The following is a 17,854-nucleotide window of genomic DNA, read 5'->3' on the forward strand; positions in this document are numbered from 1 at the left end:
CCCGCATGTTGCGTCAGTAGGTACGTGATGGAGCATACACATCCTCCTTGAATACTGGCAGCGACCTCGACTATAATAACCCTAGTACCGTTGTTTATTCACAAAGAATAACTGTTAACGCCTCTCACTAACACGCTGAAAGGAAGAAATCATGGAAAAACGTGCTTTCCTTTTAGCTGATGCTCGCCGGTGTTTGAAATAAATTGCACATTCCAAAGTCTTAATTTAAAGTCCAGAGAGCGTATTGAATCTCGTCATTCGTAGGAATCGGCAATATTACAATTTCAGAAGCTTTATAAGATTGGAAATCTTCATTCATTCAGAAATTACATAAGATCCAACTTCTACTACCCTCCTAAATTTTTGTTTGCCATTCCCTGATTCTTCTGTTTATGTTTCCTCGTTCATTTTTCTTATTTCATTCAGGACCTTATACTCCACTTTATTTATTATGTATTCTGTTGTTTTCAAAGAGGTGGAGCAGCTGGAGTGTAGAAATTAGTCAATTTTAGAAATTTAGCTAATTTAAAAGGTTGCTACAATAGGACTTACGAATATTTTTAAAGCACAGGCGAAATAAGATGAAAAATCTAATGAAAGGCTGTAGTAGTTGAGTTTTAAAGCATCTGCGACTAAGGTCATATTACTGTGTTTATTGTTCGTAAATTGCGTGCATTCTGTGGTCGAATTTTTGTTTGCTGAACGAAAAACCCAAGTTTCCGGGAGAAAAAACCACGCTACCCTCGTCTGAGACCGACTAACTCAATAAATAAATGCTGCTAAAGAACACGGTCTTTCATTTTCTGCTATCAGATGGCTTTCTTCATGAAAAACGTAATTCTGGTCAATAGAAAAATATGCCCTTACCAATAAATCTCTAACTAACTCAACGACAACAGTATTATAGTCATGGGAAGTAATGATTTTTTAATATGAATAAGTTATTTTACGTTAAATTACTTTAACTTTCATCTATTTTACTTTAGGTTACTTGAGATCATTATTTCAAATTTTGTTTGCATTTCAAAATATGAAAATACATTTTAATGTATAAATATATATTCTAGAAACTTTTCTGCTACTGTTTCCATCTCTCGAATAATTTGTTACAAGTTCTTTCTACTGAATGAAAAGATTGCATAATTTACCACCATCCAATTTTCAGTTTCTTACTTTTCATTTCTTATCTTGATTTCAGATCTTTACCCGCAAAATTATAAAAAATTCTCCATTTCAGTTTTCCTCAAAAGAAATGAAAATGAAATAGTTTTATATAAATAATGGGAGAACGTTTTGATCATAATTACGTAGATATACCACGAATCTCGGTTTATTTTGAAGGAAACGGTGACTGTGAAAATTATTACTATTGGGAAATTTGATATGAATTCAAAACATCCATTAGATATATCCGTATATGTTTTGGAATCACAAGTTTATCAAACCAAATTTTATTTCTTTGAATGTTCTACATTTGTAAACATTGGTGGATAATACTGGAAATTTCAAAGAATGAATGAAATTTCAGACGAATTCTGTACAATCACACTGTTAGAAACAACCGAATCTATCTAGTTAATATGCAAACACAAATTTGGGTCGTCTAGTTCCACTTGATCATGCCCATAACACAAGAGCAGACCACCCTTCTTGGTTTGCCTGCCACGTCATCATTTCAGTCACACGCTCCTCACAGACGACTTTAATCTTCTACTCCATAGATTTGAAGATTTAATGAAGGACCTTGTGCGAGACCTTGCTGCATTCGACTTTGTTCATCCAGAAACGCAACCAACCAGAAATAACCAAACCCCAGATCCCGATATCAACTGAATTGTGCTAAAACACTTACATAACCTCTGTGACCATCTTCACAATTAATTAATGATCAAAGGATGCCATTTTGCATCTCAATCTGAACTGTCTAAAAAAGCCCTTCTTAACATAATCTTTGAATTGTCTGACTTTACCGTCAGGAATATTTTCTCGAGTGGAGTATCTGAGACAATTTGAATGATCATATGAAGAAAACTTTGGTTCTCCTTTGCATTTAAGTCCTTATTTAATTTAAAGGATGCATGCAGAATATCTTATCTGAAAATTAAACACATTTTCCGCAAAATGCTGTCCTTCTGAATGTGATCACAGCTTCACTGCTACTTTTTGGAAGTTCCTCTGGTGATGATGCTCCATTCTTTCTGCAACTTAAGCGTGATTTTCAATTTTGAAAACAAGGAAAGATCAAGGACCGGGCTAGTCTGGCGAATATGTAGGGTGAAAAATCACAGGAATGTTCTCTGAGGCTAAAACTAGAAAATCTAAAACGGCTGCTTGAGCAGATGCGACGTGGATAGTATCATTCAAATCTCGACTTCAAATCAGTTGAACTCTCCCCGGACGATGCTATCATCACCGATCGGGCGCATAAGTTCTGGGACCGTAAGTGGCTCGAGAGTTTGCGGATTTGTTCTACAATTAACATTAATAGAGACAGAGGTACGCGGATTCATCCCATCTTTGAGACCACTATCCTCAGAAGGGATGAACGGTTCCGTATGACTTCCGCTCGAGCCACTTCCGGTTCCACAACGCAAGAGAACGGAACACGTGTGAATGAAAACACGTGAGGAGTACCATTAACCTACTGATATTTAAAGATGTACTGCAGAACAAGAAAACACCGCTGAAGAAGAAGGCTGGAGCCTTTGAAAGCTACGATTTTTATCGCTTTTAATCTAGTATATTTTAATGCATTTTATTGATTGTAATGTAGCAGATTTTAATAATCCATATGTATAGTTTATTGTAAAGTTAAATTTATTGTAAATACAGGTTATTGTAATTTATTATAAACACAGTTATCAAAAGTTCAGTTTCCTTGGTGTTTTTATTTTTATTTCTACGCAAGGTTGGTGCAAAACACTAAAAACTACAGTATGAATATACCCAACCTCAGAGGCCTGTTTGAAGAAAGCAGTTGAACTCTGTTTCAGAAAAAAAGAGCTCCAAAGGGGTTGTTAAAATGGAATGGACACTGCTTTCACTATACTTTTATCAGGAGGATGGTATTTTGCGCGAGATGCGTTTGATTGATTTATATGTGACTTTTTTTTAAATAAATTCAGAAAGTTTTCGATCAGTCCAGAAAATTTTCTGTCAGGATCTGCATACACCTACATATGCTGAAATAGTTGAGCAATGAAAATGTTTATGATTTCTTAAATTTTTTCGTATAATTTGTTTATCGCTAAGAGAATTTTAGAGTGATGATTATATATATTTTACAGCTACTTCACCCTTTTATTTATTCACGTTCTTAAGTTAGTGGTATTCTTAGTTGGAGAAAGATTCCATGACACATGTTGATAATACGGATAACTAATTCTTTGCTGCTTTTGCGGTAGTAGAACATGCATCCCATTCTGGAGCTGTGATAATTGTCCTTTGACCATTTTCCTGGACCTATATTCCTGGAGGCACTTCACCATGATTTGCCTCGGCATTGTACTACTCCCTTTAAACACGAATTTAAAAAGAAAAAAGGAAATTTTAATCTTGTTTAGAATTTTAAATCTTTAAGAGTGTTTAAATTTCTGTGAAAGGCATGTGATGAAAGAAAAACATGGACGATAATGTGATAATAACTTCTATAAAGTGATACTTATTCAAGTGAAGTAAAATCTATGGAATAAAAACTAGTTACAACATCGTGATGTACTGTGTGATTTTAATCTATCCTCCCATAGGCGATGTAACAGACAAACGCTAAAGAAGGAAAAGCATACATTTTTCCCAAGCATTATGGTTTGTTTAATTTGGAGTTTTTTTAAACTTAAAATAGCTCGTTTAGGTTGTAGTTTTATTTGTCACTAGATGGGAAGTCAATCCACATTGTCCTAAAGGGAATCGCATAATATCGCATAAATTAACAGTCAGAGATGAGTGATTTCATTTGCCAAGATGAAGTGAACACCATTGATGCTGTGTTTGGGTGAAATATCCATCGAGTTTAATGCACCGTCTTTTAGGACACCGGACTTTGCTTCGCTTTCTTTTTCTTGTGTTTGTTTGGGCTTCGTATCTTGACCTTCTTCTTTGCTTTCTTGTTCTTAAAAAACAAAAATAAAGGTAAATTTTCAGTTTCGAAAAGTTGCCTGACACACATACACACACAGTCAGAGCGTCGTTGATGAAAATACAAGACAAGAATGTTACGTCACAGCAAGAACCTGCTGGTTCACTTGAGAAAGTAGACATTGTACGCATATTTTACGTAGAAGAGGAGGAAGTTTCTCAAAGAATATGCTTGGCAGTTTTGACATATCATAATTGAATTAAAATAAAAACACAAAGTTCGAACTAAAATGAGAATTTTGGCTCGAGAATTAGATGGTAATTTCAAGACATTCACTTAATGCAACTAAATTGAAAATATTAATTTAAAATAATTAAATAGGTAACATTCTTCTTCATAAGATTTATAAAATATACGTTCTTACCACTATAAGATTCATGCAGTTACTAAAAAGCATTTGGGTTATGAATATGCAGTTAACTTACTTAGTCTAGTGAGTAAAATGTAAAATGTAATCCATGGGCTACACGAAAGAACAGAACTCGATTAATACTGAAGTACCACAAGGTCTCTTCTTTCACGTATATCTTTCCTTCTGTTGAGCATACATCATATAAACGCTCTTTCTTCGGTCGACTTCAGATCTTGGTCACAGTTTTTTTCCTGGTGATAGTGCATTGAATTCCTCTTTGCTATTTATTTAACCTTTCAGTGTAGATGTAACTAAATAATGGAATGTCCACCACAACTTCTTTAAGTACCAATTAAAGCGATTTAAAATAATTCCTGAGTGGAAAGTGGGGTGAATAGTTAACTTTAATCATTCTAAACTACAGTCCTGTTTTAAAAAGATAAATGAAAAATAAACTTCACCTGTGCATACATTCAATAATACTTGGACTATAACTGGCTTTCTCTGGAAGTGCCTCAATAATTTTTCCTATGAGCAGTTTAACTCTATAGAGATTTAACTATGCGTCCTACCATAGAATGTTGCTCCCACATCTGGAACAATGTTTCCCCATATCTCCAGAAGAAACCACTACTCCGCTCAAAACTAAACGATTGCTTAAAATCAATGACTGTGCTCGCTCAACAACTCGTTCCATCTTCACTGCGCAAACGTTCGGTTTTTGTCGCATGCTACTTTTACAGATATTTCTATGGACATTGTTTTTCTCAATTGTCATCTGAAATTTTACAATTGGCTTCTAAATCAGTTTGAAAATGATTAAGACTAATCATTCGTCGCGAGGAGTTTTAAAATTTCCCATTAAATTCGTTTATGAGTTCGGTGACCACAGTTAACACAATGTTACGAGAGCCACGTTCGAATTCCACCAAGACAGGAGGAATTTTTGTGATCTTATTCACCATGGCGTAGTTAGTAGGTCTTGAAGAAAGATGCATGGGTTCCCCCACTCTGAGCTTTTCATCCCTGAAAATAGGCACGCCAACCACAGAATACACCCAATTTTACAACCATTGAAGATGCTGCCAAAAAATATAGTAAAATTTATACTACAGAGCTCAGTTTTACAAACGTCCGATTAAGAGATAAAAGAAGGGACCGAAAAACATTTGGAAAGTTGATGTCAAAAATGTATTATTTATTATTTTACCAATCACATCTTTCCATTGCTTTCATTTGTAGAAAAGTTGCGAGAGTACAGAGATTTATATTTTACAGGAACATACTGTTACTATTTGCACATTACTTATGCTATACTGAACTGTAGATTCACGCTTAGTGTGAAATATGAAATAAGAAACGAGCAAAGTTACTGGAGTTTTATGCAAATATGAAGACAGACTACAAGTATATTTGAACGCTTCTACAGTAGTCAAGTTTTAGGGATACTTATTGACCATACAAGAATGCATGATAATTGATTTTTCCCGAAGCCCGAAAGTATTATTTGATCTTATCAGTTGACAGTTTTTATAGATGTACGTATACTTTACTTATGTATATTGTATATTATTCCTGTATATTGTACTGGATCTATAATTCACCCACAAACAAATAAATGCATGTAGGAAGATGCAGCTATCTGCCAAGGGCATGTCATAGTTTATTGTGAGAAGAGTCAGCATGAAGAAGTTTTTTTTTTAAATTAATTTTAAGGGTTACTCGAGGAAGAGAACAATCTCATCAAAGAGAGTAAGGACTCATGTGTATTGTCAATAAAGCGAATGTTTTTTAAAAAAACTTTGCTCGAGACTAATTGGCCATGGTATGAAAAAGGCCTCTAAAAATTCCTCGTGTCGTTGAAGAGATTCGAATCTAGACCTTTTCTACACGGTGTGGGGAGGATGGTGATTATTACCACTGTGCTATCCGTGAGGTCCATGTAACTGTTTTCATGAATGAACTCCTGTTATGCTTGGCACTAGTACCGACTACCCATTGTGCATAAACAGTGACAGGAACGCTTGTGTTTATTTAGGCTCTCAGCCATGAGTCTTAAAAATGTGCAAGTGAGTTCCAAGCATATCGCTGTTTGGGCATCTGTATGCTTCAAACTACCAGCTGCTCAAAATCTGCTGAAGGGAGAATCAAGAACTCGTGTGTGTCCTGAGATGGCAGTCTTCCATCTCACCATGGAAGAAGATTGCACGATTCGGTCAAGGCACCTGTGATGCACTTCATGTTCTTCATCCTTCAAGTGCACCTGTGATGCACTTCATGTTCTTCATCCTTCAATGACCATTTAGCGCTACCATTTAATAGCGTGAATTACGTAGAGCTGCATTGTGATAAGTTATGACAAGGGGGATGTTCAACAATTGTTAGCACCTTCCTCACTCAAGGTTGGGAGGCTTACACTTTATTCACCGGACCTATTTCCATATGGTTCTTTTCGTTCCCATGGTGGAAGGAGTAACATCGGGACTACAAGTTTGAATCTGCAGGTGTCATGAGCACGGCCAAATTGCACAGCTGCGATTGATTGTCCCTATTTTTAATTTTCTAATTAAATTTCTAATTTTGTATTATTGTTTAATTGTTATACTAGTTTTGGGTTATTGATTTCTTTATGTTATTACTTATTTATTAAATCTGTTTGCTGTATCTGTTATGATCTTTCCTTTTCAGCTGTTCTCCACTGTCTATGACAGTGATGGACAGTAATTGTAAAAGGTTCTCCTTATAAACCAGCAATGATGACTTATCTTGTATATGCGTTTTGACGAGCCCTTGAACGTTTTAAAAGTTCAAATATTTATTAAAGATTAGAGCCCCTTAAATAAGATATCATATATATGAGAAAAGGATTTTTAGCTGCAACTTCATCTTTCTCTCCTATATATAAAATCCATGCATCTCCTGTTGTTGCAGTTTACACATATGGACATATTTAATGTACGCTAAACAATGTTTGAATATATTTTATTCATTAGTGAAACAGGCTATTGTTATTTTTTTACATTATCTTCCTGAATCTGTCCAAATAGTTGTTTTGTCGCGTAGGGCAAGGACAATTTTTATTATTATGACTAGAAAACCGAAACTCGCTATTCAGGTAGCAGGTTTGGATTTATAATTTATAAAAAAGAATCATACGCAAGCAATTCATTTCATCTAAGACCCTTTAAAGTACTTGGTCACTTACCCTTCACATCCAGTGGTTTCTTACTGCAGGAGGACAGCAGATAATAATAGAAGAAGGTGTACATGATGCCAGCAACTCCGGCCGCCACTCCAAGACAGCGAAATGCTATTCGTGCACCGAACTTGCTCATCAAATTACCTCCGATAAGACTTCCTGAGCCTCGACCTGTAAAGAGGTTACACACAGATAGCATTGTTCACTTTATCACACCTACAAACACAACTGCCCTCCTCAGGGACGTACACATTTATTCTAGTCGCTAGCTGTGCGCTCTGAAAGGAATAATTTGGTAGCGGATAAGGGGAATCCTGATGCACGTAGTAAAAAAGTTTAATAAATTTTAAATCTTCACAGAGATACGTAAAAAATTTTTCTAAAAGCACACTGTCGCTTTCGACCAACCTTTATGCCTTAAAATACATCTCTGTGTATTTTATGCTATTTAGAGTTTAGATAACTTTATCTACATACTTTTCTTTTTCATTTAGTGGAGGTATAATACTTCCCACGTCATTACACCGCCATTACCAGCTTGTATTGTTCACACCTGGCAGAATGGGTCCATGGACTCATTGCCCTTTTCGCTATATTTTGGTCCTCCCATCAGTGCGTGTTATATAGATACAGAAGAACTATGGATTTATAATACAGGATATCTTTAAATTATTCATCTGTTTATGAAGCTCGATTAAAATTTTATTGTAATAGGTATTGTAAAACGGTTTGCTGCACTTAATAAAACAACTCAAAGAATTTCTTATCCCAATTTCTTATCACGCAACCGCCTTTCAGTAAACCTCCACATTGGCACCTTTGGTAGCATCAAGAAGGTAGCCGATTTCAACACTATGAACTCTCCAAATTACCTAGACATGCTCGAATTGTAGGCTGCACCTTGGCTGGAAGATATGCAGTTACATGTGTTCTATCAGCAGGGTGAAGAACTACCACACTGGGGCTTCCATGTGCGCGATTTTCTCAATAAAAATTTCCTAACCGATGGGTCAGCCGGGATGTTCCCATTTCAGGGCCTCCTCCTTTCCCACCTATGGATTTCTTTGCATGAGGTTACGTAAAGGACAAAGGTATGCAAGAAAAGTTAACACCATCATAGAGTTAAAAGATTGCATTGAACAGGCAGTGACCTCCATTTCTCAAGAGATGCTTCAAAACACTTGGAATGAAATCAGCTACCGTCTTGACATTCTATGTGCTATCAGAGGTGTCATGGTGGAGGTTTACTGAAGTGCAATTATGTGATAAGAAATTCTTTGAGTTGCTTTATTAATTATTACAATAAAATTTTAATTGAGCTTCAAAATAAGGTGAATAATTTATAGATATCCTCAATGTCCCAAATAGCTAAAAAGTTAGATAAATGTAAACCAAAAAAGAAATTATATAAATCCAAAATCCTGCAGGCCCCGACAAAATAAACTGGGTACTTTTTAGATTTATTTAAATAATGGGTCACAGAATCGCGGCCAACGGAATATAATTTCAGATCAGCTCACTTAAAGCAATAAATTTAGGATTAAAATTCTAGATAATAGCAGGTAACCAGATCAAATAATTCTCACTTTAAAATTTCGATCAACTCGTACAACGAATTGTGGTAAAAATATAAATATTAACGTTGCGGTCACATTCATAATTCTAATGGCTTCTTAGAATTATGAATGTGAAAAATTTGAGCTACTAATGTTAGTAATGTTTGTTTAATTCTATTCAATTTAATTTGTTTAATTTTATTCAGTCAACTATACATGTATACGATGGTTCCTGTATACATATATAGTTGGTCTTGTTTCGTATCCTTTACCACAGATAATATCATGTAACTAAACTACCATCTATAGTTGCCCATCGCTTCTTTTTCATCCTCATTGTAGATCGAGGAGATATCAGCACTTCTCCAGTCCAAGAGGATCTTCCCGAAGTCTAATGATGATCTCTTTAACATTCTCATGGGGCTAATGTACTCACATGTAGCCCAATGTTCCTAATGACACCAGCACTTCTTCGGCCCATTTTATATAAATGAAGTATTGGTAAAATCTAGATCGCGCTTTAAATGAGCTTCATTGCAGCTTTTGATAACTCATATGAAGGTTCATTCAACGTACGAAGGTGCTAATTTTGAAATTACTGCTAATTTTATTTAATTATCTCTCTAAATGAACTTTTATCTAATAAGCAGTGAAAGTGTTAAGTAGCAGATGGAAAAAAATAAAGTATAGAAACACCTTACCAATGCCGAAGTGCAGTCCTCCGATGCAGCCTTGAACGGTAGCGAGTAGTCCTTCCGGAGCCAAGCCTGCGCTGTAAGTCACAACATTAGCCCACAACATGTTCAGGGTAAAGGGCTTTATGGACTCGTATATCAACACCCACCAGGGGTTGTAAAGATACGAATAGCCAACACATCGTACGCTGTAAACCACAAAGGCTAGCACGACAACATTAGCTCTTCCTACCTTCCTTATAAACCAATCAGAGACCAAAAATGTAATGAAACCGACGAATCCCGACACTGTACTAGCGAGCCCAATCAAAATCTTCGGACTTTCTAAGTCAACTAGAAACCAGCTGAGAAAACTTTCAACGAATCCCCATAAGGTTCCCAGGCAAAAAAGGGCGAACACCAGCAGTGCTGCTTCGGGGTTCTTCATAAGCTGGAGAGCTTTAGTAGATATATTCTTAGATGGAGCTGCGACCTCTAGCTTCAGAATCACCACCATGACAGCAGTTATGGCAATGAGGGCGTTGTACATGCAGAAGGCAGGCATATAATCGGTGTAGCCATTCTTCTCGCTGAAGACGTCTATGACGTAGCCAGACAATGGAGCGAATATGAGGGCAGCGAGAGATGACCACATCCTCTCTCTACCAAAATTGCTGTTGTACTTCTCGGTCATCAGTAGAGTGGTAACATCCTGGAACCGGAAACAGATGGTGACGAAGGTCATGTGAAACAGCACAAGGACGAATGATAAAACGATTGTTGGAAATTTGTCCTTCCAGTTAACACTACATTCTTGCTTGAGAGGCTCACTGAAGGTTTCTTTGGAGATGAATTCCTGGATGCTGCATAGAAGGGTGCACGTGTTGTTATGCAACATTGGCAAAACGCACTGACTGGAAGAAACAACTTCGTTGTTCCAGTGAAGGAGTTTGGTGGTATATTGGCAAGGAGAGGACGAATGCGTCACACTGTCCACGTGCACACTAACGTTATGTTGTCCGGCAACGGACGAGTTCAGATCAATAATTCCGCACACGCTTTGGTGTCCAACACAGAACTCCGTTTGTTTGCTTTCGTCTTCGCTAAGAGGTACTTGGCACTTGACGTCGCACTGCACCAAACTGAAATCAAAGGTCAAATTAATACTACTTAAACACGATGTCGATAGTACAGTAACGCTGGGATCCTTGTAAGGGGCGCACACGAGTTTGGCAAATGGAGATTCACATACAGTGACTGATATGGGTGGTATGAATAAAATCGCCGTGGCCATGATGATGCACGTGATGAGCACTAAGAGAAGAGCGGGTTTGTATTTGCCTACTTTGTCCGCAATGATCCCTGCTAGTGGAGAAGCGAGAAGTTGAGGGATCGGAAGAAAGGTGAATATGGCTGACGTTTCCCCTATGGTCAGTCCTAAGTTTTTCAAGTGAATGACGATGTATGGCATCAATGTTGCGTGACCTGAAACGAAAATTCATGATTATTTAAAAAAGTTTAATTGAGGTATAAAAACTGATGTCGTTATCTTCATACTAAAAATGACAGCAACTATTTGTTTGTCTGCCTTTGAGTTCTAAATTGAAGCAAACAGAACACTGTGTGCTTTCATCAATAATATACAAGGATATGAATAAATAAAATTATTTGGACTAAATAAATAAATTATGTTTACAGTCTCTATGGCCAAAACCAGAGAATTTAATTTTTTTGGTTAATTCAGTCGCTATTGCATATTTAAAGCAGTTCGTGTCGCTTCTGCCAAGCTCTCTTAATGTGATTTTGCGTATATGAGGGAATGGTTGGAAGTACAGCAATCTTTTCCCAACAGTAGATTTCAGATAACGCGGTTTTATATTTGTCACCAAAGTTTTGTAATCCGTGTTTTGTTTCCATTAAGTGCGTGCGGTCCAGTTATGTCCCCTTAAACAAAAGAACACATATTGCTCACAAATCTGGTAGATCATGAGGGCGATTCTAGCGCGTAGTGCAGAGGGACATGATTTGTTTACACTCTACCCCAGTGGTTTCTAAACTCTTGAAGCAGCAAAAGTAAATAATGAGTGCCATTGAAATCAATGGAGTTTTTTCCTAATTCCTCTGTACACCAAGATGTTCCAATAATCATTTTGAGAATCACTGAAGTCTACGCTCTCAACGAATCGTCTTATCGTGCATGTACAGTATTGCTTATACGATAAGACGAGATTTGCACCAAAATCTGTTTCTCTACAGATTTTCGTGCTTTTTCCTAACATTTCTGTCTTCCCAGCATATTTTTGGTTACCTTTCGTAATGCTTTGAGGACCTTACAAGAGTAAGATCCTCAAAGTGAGAAGAAATATGTTTCTCTGAATCACACGAAGGCGCGACCTAGGGGAACAGACAGTTGGCGTTCTGTGAGCGTACATATACACACTCCGCACACACAAAAAAAATTAATTACCTGTGTAATTTATTAATTAATAATGTGTAATCCTTCCTCTAGGAAGAATCACTTCTTCGTGAATTCTCGTTGGTAGGGATTCAGCTAAATCTCCTTAAATGGTTTATATCAATATTAGTCTATTCTGAAAAAAAATTGAGCACGTATTTATTCAGGTTTCTTAGCTGCTGTTGTTTTGTTTTCACTTTCAATTCAAGGTAATTCCATATTCTCTATAGGATTTAAATTTGGTGACTTGGCTGGCCAATTTAAATTCCCTATCATTCTACGGTGTTCCTCATGCTAGTTTAAAACACTACAGGCCCTGTGAACCAAACAATTGTCATCTTGGAATACAGGAGTCTCAAAGTCATGGGTGTCCCTCACTTGTTCAGCAAAAGGCACAGTTTGACATTCAGAATATTTGTATAGCTAGAATAATTCATCCTAATTGGTATTTAAAGTCGAGGGACCTACTTCATAATACTTTAACATATCGTGTGTAATGAAAAACAAGTAATCGATGGATATGATGAATTAAACTCGTAAATTAGTTTGTTTTTCTATTTTATTACAGATATCAGAATATAAATAAAATATTGAACTCACCTGCAAACCAACAGAAGACGACAATCTTTAGAGGAAGCAGTGATTTATTAATCTTCAACCACTCCCATCTGCATTTCTTCTGAAAATATAAAGCGAGCATCACAACGATAGAATTATTTACTTTTAAAACGGGAAATTTCGCGGTGGGTTAATCCAAGGTAAAATGAGATGCTGGAAGTTTTCCTGAAAAACCATCCGACTATTAACTCCTTGCCAAAGTTTTCGAAACAACCAAATCAAAGTGGCAATTTTAGATAAGTTCAATTTCGATTTCAGTAGAGAGAAATCAATATAATTCATTGTTTATATTAATTAAAACTAGGCAAAGGATGTTATTAGCTGGATGATAGTAATGTTCAATGAATAACATTATTAGTAAGAGCACTGAGTTGATACAAAAATTTATAGGAATCACCTTTGTTTACTAAGCATTTTCACCTGTACGTTGATGTAAGTGAGCAGCATGGTTTCAATGAGTGTAGTAAATTTTTAAGAGAAGGATCTTTAATGTAATGACATCATCAATTGAAAGTCATGACCAAAAATCATCGAAATTATTATAATCGAAAGCCGATTATAACAATGTATGTTGTTACACATATATCCAACATAAAAACAGAATCCTTTTTAAATTAAAACTTTGACAATACAAGCTATACACCCAAACAAAAGTCACGTAACTCGTAGCACACATTAATTAAAACAAATTCGCAGCATTTTGACCTAACTTTGGCCCTAATGACTACTTTAATTAGTTGTGAAAGACTTTCTATTAATTTCTGGTAGAAATCTGGTGCTGAACTCTACTCCTCCTCCTTTAAAATATTTGTTAATTCCACTAATGAAGGGAGCCACCTTGGCCTTGCCCTAATTCTGCGCTCCCGTTCATCGCAAAGATGTTCATGTGGGTTGAGGTCGGGGCGTTGCCACATATAGTTCCTTCTGTCATCCCTCCCCAAGCAGAACCTTTTGACGCATCACTAAATACAATCCGTTGCCATTCTTCTTCACAGTCGGCTCTGTCTCTGCGGCACTGAAGTAACTGTACACGATAAGATTTAGTGAAGGGAGAATCGACACGATGCCCAATGTGAATGCAGTCTGGGCTCTGCTGGTGTCAATAAATAGTCCTTTTTTTTGACGCGAGCTTTGCCAGTGTTCAATAAATTGTGCTTCTTGTTGCTGGATGCACCAAAGATGAACCATTATTATCTCCAATCCTTCTCAGAGAGAAAAATGTGTCCTTCATAGCCGATTGGGGAATTAATTCATCCTCCCTCCCTAATGTTTCTCTCAGTGCTCTAGAACCTTGATAATGGAGCGTGTTCTGTTGTCCACTGTGATCAATATCTACCAAGGTCCTAGGAGCTTGTCCAAAGCAACGTGGACACCAATTTACCAGGTAAACCATTCAACCTCAATTGTCCCGAAATGTGATACCGCTGAAACTTATTCAATGGAGTATACGCTGTTCATACATTGATCATCATAAAACGATCCGACAAATCTACTTACCGCTTTCAGTCTCTTTGCAACGAATAATAGATAATAATAATATATTATTATCAAAGAATAATAATATTCACATTGACCACTCCTATGGCTGTATATCTTGCTTATTTTCGCTTCCAACTTATAGTCTTTTGATTCTCGTAGAGTGTTTTCTGCAATGGGCATTATATTACCACATTGCACTGATATGCAATGTGATAACAGTATCAAAAACTTTTCTGATACTGACTATATAAATTTCTCTTGTCCTCTTGTTAAGGTTAATGAATATTAGGTATACGATTTCTAGAGTACCTAATTTTAAATCCTATTTAAAAAAAATATACTGTAATTTCATAAGTGTATCGGCGAGGTTGTGGGTTTCCACGAGTACGAATATTGACATCTTGCACTCGACGACTTTCCTTGATGCTGTGGTACCATTTTCATTTAGCCTCTGATTTATCCAGTTAGAATTGTTTGCTGGTTTGTGAGGGACTGCAGACTAGGTCGATTCCATATAAAACTTTTATTTTGTTTCAGCAGAAAGCAATAGCTATAACTCAACAGCAAAAACTGACATCATTATTGAATGAACAGGAAATACTACTTCCTCTAAAGGGAGTTACCATGCCCCCCCCCCTCCCACACACTGTTAAATATTAAATAGCTTCTGAGGCTTTTGTTCCTAAAGAAATGAAGGTCAGTTATTTGGGAATGAACGGTCCACGCCAACAAAGACTGCCAAATAGTCGTTATGGAAGATTTTAAGACTAATACATTATATACGTACTTAACCCGCTGTCTCTGACCTTTTTATTATCCCATAATAGTAGCTAGAGAAAAGAATACTCGGCAATCAGCTACCCATAAGAACATTTGAGAACAAAGAACAGTGCACGTACCTCGCCTCCATCCATTACTATTTCTTCTTTGTTGTCCTGATTGGTTCTCTTTCTCTGCGTCCCTGAGATAAAGAATAAAAATGTATATATTTATTGCCTCTGTGTAGTGCATTGTCATCTGAAAGAAAATCACATTTCATTCTAGCAATATATACCCGTATGGAGAATAACATGAGAATTTTCTCAACAGCTAAAATATTAATATTCATTATTGTTAAATTCCATAGCTGAACTGCTACTTCGGTTTTTCGATGTAGTCGTAATATTTGAAATACTCAAGAGTTCAACTACGATTATAAATTGGCCAACGAACTACGAGCATACTGAAAGTATGTCACCAAATTCCGGTAAGAGATGATTATACCACTCTGTGTACTGTTTGTGCAAAGATCCCTCGATAAAGAAAACCAACCGAACAGTAGCAGGAATATATCGATATTCTTATTCTGTCAGAGTCAGCCAGTGTTGAATGCAAAGAACACAGCGGACCCATTAACAGCGCATATACTGGAATAAAATAGGAATGGGCAGAAGAGAAAAAGGTTTTAGAAAATAAAATAAAAACAACAGTTCCAAGGTGAGCCTTTACCAGTTTAAAGATGATTATTTAAAGGTAATGGAGGACATATAATGCAGCTGTTGGTTTGGTTTTTTTTTAGGTCCAATAATGTGGTCATTATTCGAAATGTTGGATACAGAAGAAATTCAGCTAGACCTCTATGGTCCTGTACAGAATAGATACAGGACCATCTATAACCATAAATGTTTTATGGTTACTAGTCTGTTTCGATGACACAGTGAGAGTGTTTAGTGAGGTCATATTAGCTTGAGATATCGAAAAATGCAGTTGTAGGCGTAGGTAATAAAAGAAGTGAGTTTTAGAGACTGACGTATTTCACAGAATGCTGCAGAATAACTTCGAGGTGTGTGATGCAGGTGGTCCTGTTGGGGTTCTAAATCGGAAATTCCTACTTCAACTTTGAATAATAAAGAGGAGTACACGTATTCTCTGAACCAATAGGTATCTTTATAAATCCAATAACCTTGTAGGTGTGTTTAATAGGCACCTTTGCACGACCCCAAAAATCTCTATTCCTATGTGGTTTACTGATAAGCTTTCTTAGTTCTATGCGAACAACACCAATTGCCTGATCGAATTTTTTGAATCCAGTTGAGTGGAACGAATCGTCACATCACTCACAACATAAATGGATATAAAGCAATGTTTGGAATTCAGCAACTACAACTTAGAAAAACACAAGTTGCTTTTTGGGCAACGAAGGGAGATTGGTTGGTTTGGAGTTTCATGACAAACAGCAGCGGCTAAAGTCATGGAGCTCCATAAGGAAGGGAGAAAAAGTTCTTCAAACAAAATATGAATGGAGCATAATATTTTGAGGCAGAAGCTGCGTGTTTTCGAAAACAAACAGAAGGAGAAATTCAAGCTAAGCAGCTTTCAGGATAGCAATAAAATTCCGCTTTGTAACTGACGAATGTGTTGACAATTCTAGAAAAAAAAAGTTTACTCCCACATGTTCTACCTTTACGTGTCATGGAGTAAATAATTCTTCCGAAATACATTCATTCACTGTCTCTTTTCTTGAATGGTTGTCGGAAATGCTACTTTAATTATTTAAGTCATAAAAGAAACGAAAAGCAAATAGGCTAGATAACGCAGTACGCCAGCGAATGAAACTCCAAATTTTAAGACCGGTCGTACTATAAATAAAACGACAATTTTATGATAATTTAAAATAATATCTTACTCGGAGTTATTTCTGTTTGTTCCCGCTTGAGATTACTGAAACAACAGATAATGTCCCGGACAGCCATGAATAATGATTACGTACGTTCATACTCCTTTTAGCTTTTATTGCGTGTCTTTGAAAGCGATTTGTTTGTGTCAACTTTGGTTTTTTGCGTGCCTTTAAGCGAAGAGAAAATGTGCTTAGAAAATGAAAGTCGCCTTTCGAAATGACTTTTATCTTACATTTTTAACTTTTTTTATTTTGTATGCGTGTCCAGAATGGCGATGTCATTCTTAGAAACGGAAAACTTGTCTTCGAAGATCAGACCTTCATCATTTTTAACCTGCAGATTCTGATAATTCACACGGAAGGAGCTGTACCGGTTGTAATAAAAGTAAAGCCTGCTCGATATTTTGACGTCCATTTTACGTAAAATTTCACTTTCTAAGGAAAATATTTGGTATTTTGGAACCAGATAACAGATATTTCAGATAACATGCATGAAGTCCATTCCCCGTTTTCTGGTCTTGGAAAACTATTCGAGTGTTGTATAGTTTTTATCTCCAACCCCCTCTACTTACCTACTTCAATATAATAAACTTTATCCATATAGATCCCATTACAAAATTTTAAGAATATGCGAATAATGTAAATATAGAATATTAGTTAATTTAGATTATTTTGTTGATATTATCACTTTTGTATTTTCCCATTTTGTATGGCAATAAGAAAAGACTTG

General features: G+C 36.3%; 1 protein-coding gene across 1 annotated transcript; it reads right to left on the minus strand.

Moving 5' to 3' along the window:
- Positions 1 to 3,932: 3,932 nt before the first annotated feature.
- On the minus strand, positions 3,933 to 17,724 carry LOC150076281 (major facilitator superfamily domain-containing protein 6-like). Its single transcript, XM_090387305.1, has 6 exons — positions 17,697 to 17,724; positions 15,368 to 15,429; positions 12,972 to 13,050; positions 9,944 to 11,401; positions 7,693 to 7,857; positions 3,933 to 4,108 (listed from the first exon to the last, which is right to left on the minus strand). Exons 1-6 carry the CDS (start codon positions 17,722 to 17,724, stop codon positions 3,933 to 3,935), a joined length of 1,968 nt encoding a protein of 655 aa, XP_090243431.1.
- Between the last annotated feature and the right edge of the window lie 130 nt (positions 17,725 to 17,854).

The sequence above is a fragment of the Mastigoproctus giganteus genome, chromosome 13 (genome assembly GCF_048544385.1).
Source record: "Mastigoproctus giganteus isolate SK-2022 chromosome 13, ASM4854438v1, whole genome shotgun sequence".
NCBI lineage: Eukaryota > Metazoa > Arthropoda > Arachnida > Uropygi > Thelyphonidae > Mastigoproctus > Mastigoproctus giganteus.

Coding starts and splice junctions, on each gene's coding strand:
- LOC150076281 (XM_090387305.1), bottom strand. CDS start 17,724: ATGGATAAAGTTTATTATATTGAAGTAG. Junction 7,858..9,943: donor AGGACTGCACTTCGGCATTG/GTAAGGTGTTTC, acceptor ACCTCTTTACAG/GTCGAGGCTCAGGAAGTCTT. Junction 4,109..7,692: donor GAAACCACTGGATGTGAAGG/GTAAGTGACCAA, acceptor TTGTTTTTTAAG/AACAAGAAAGCAAAGAAGAA.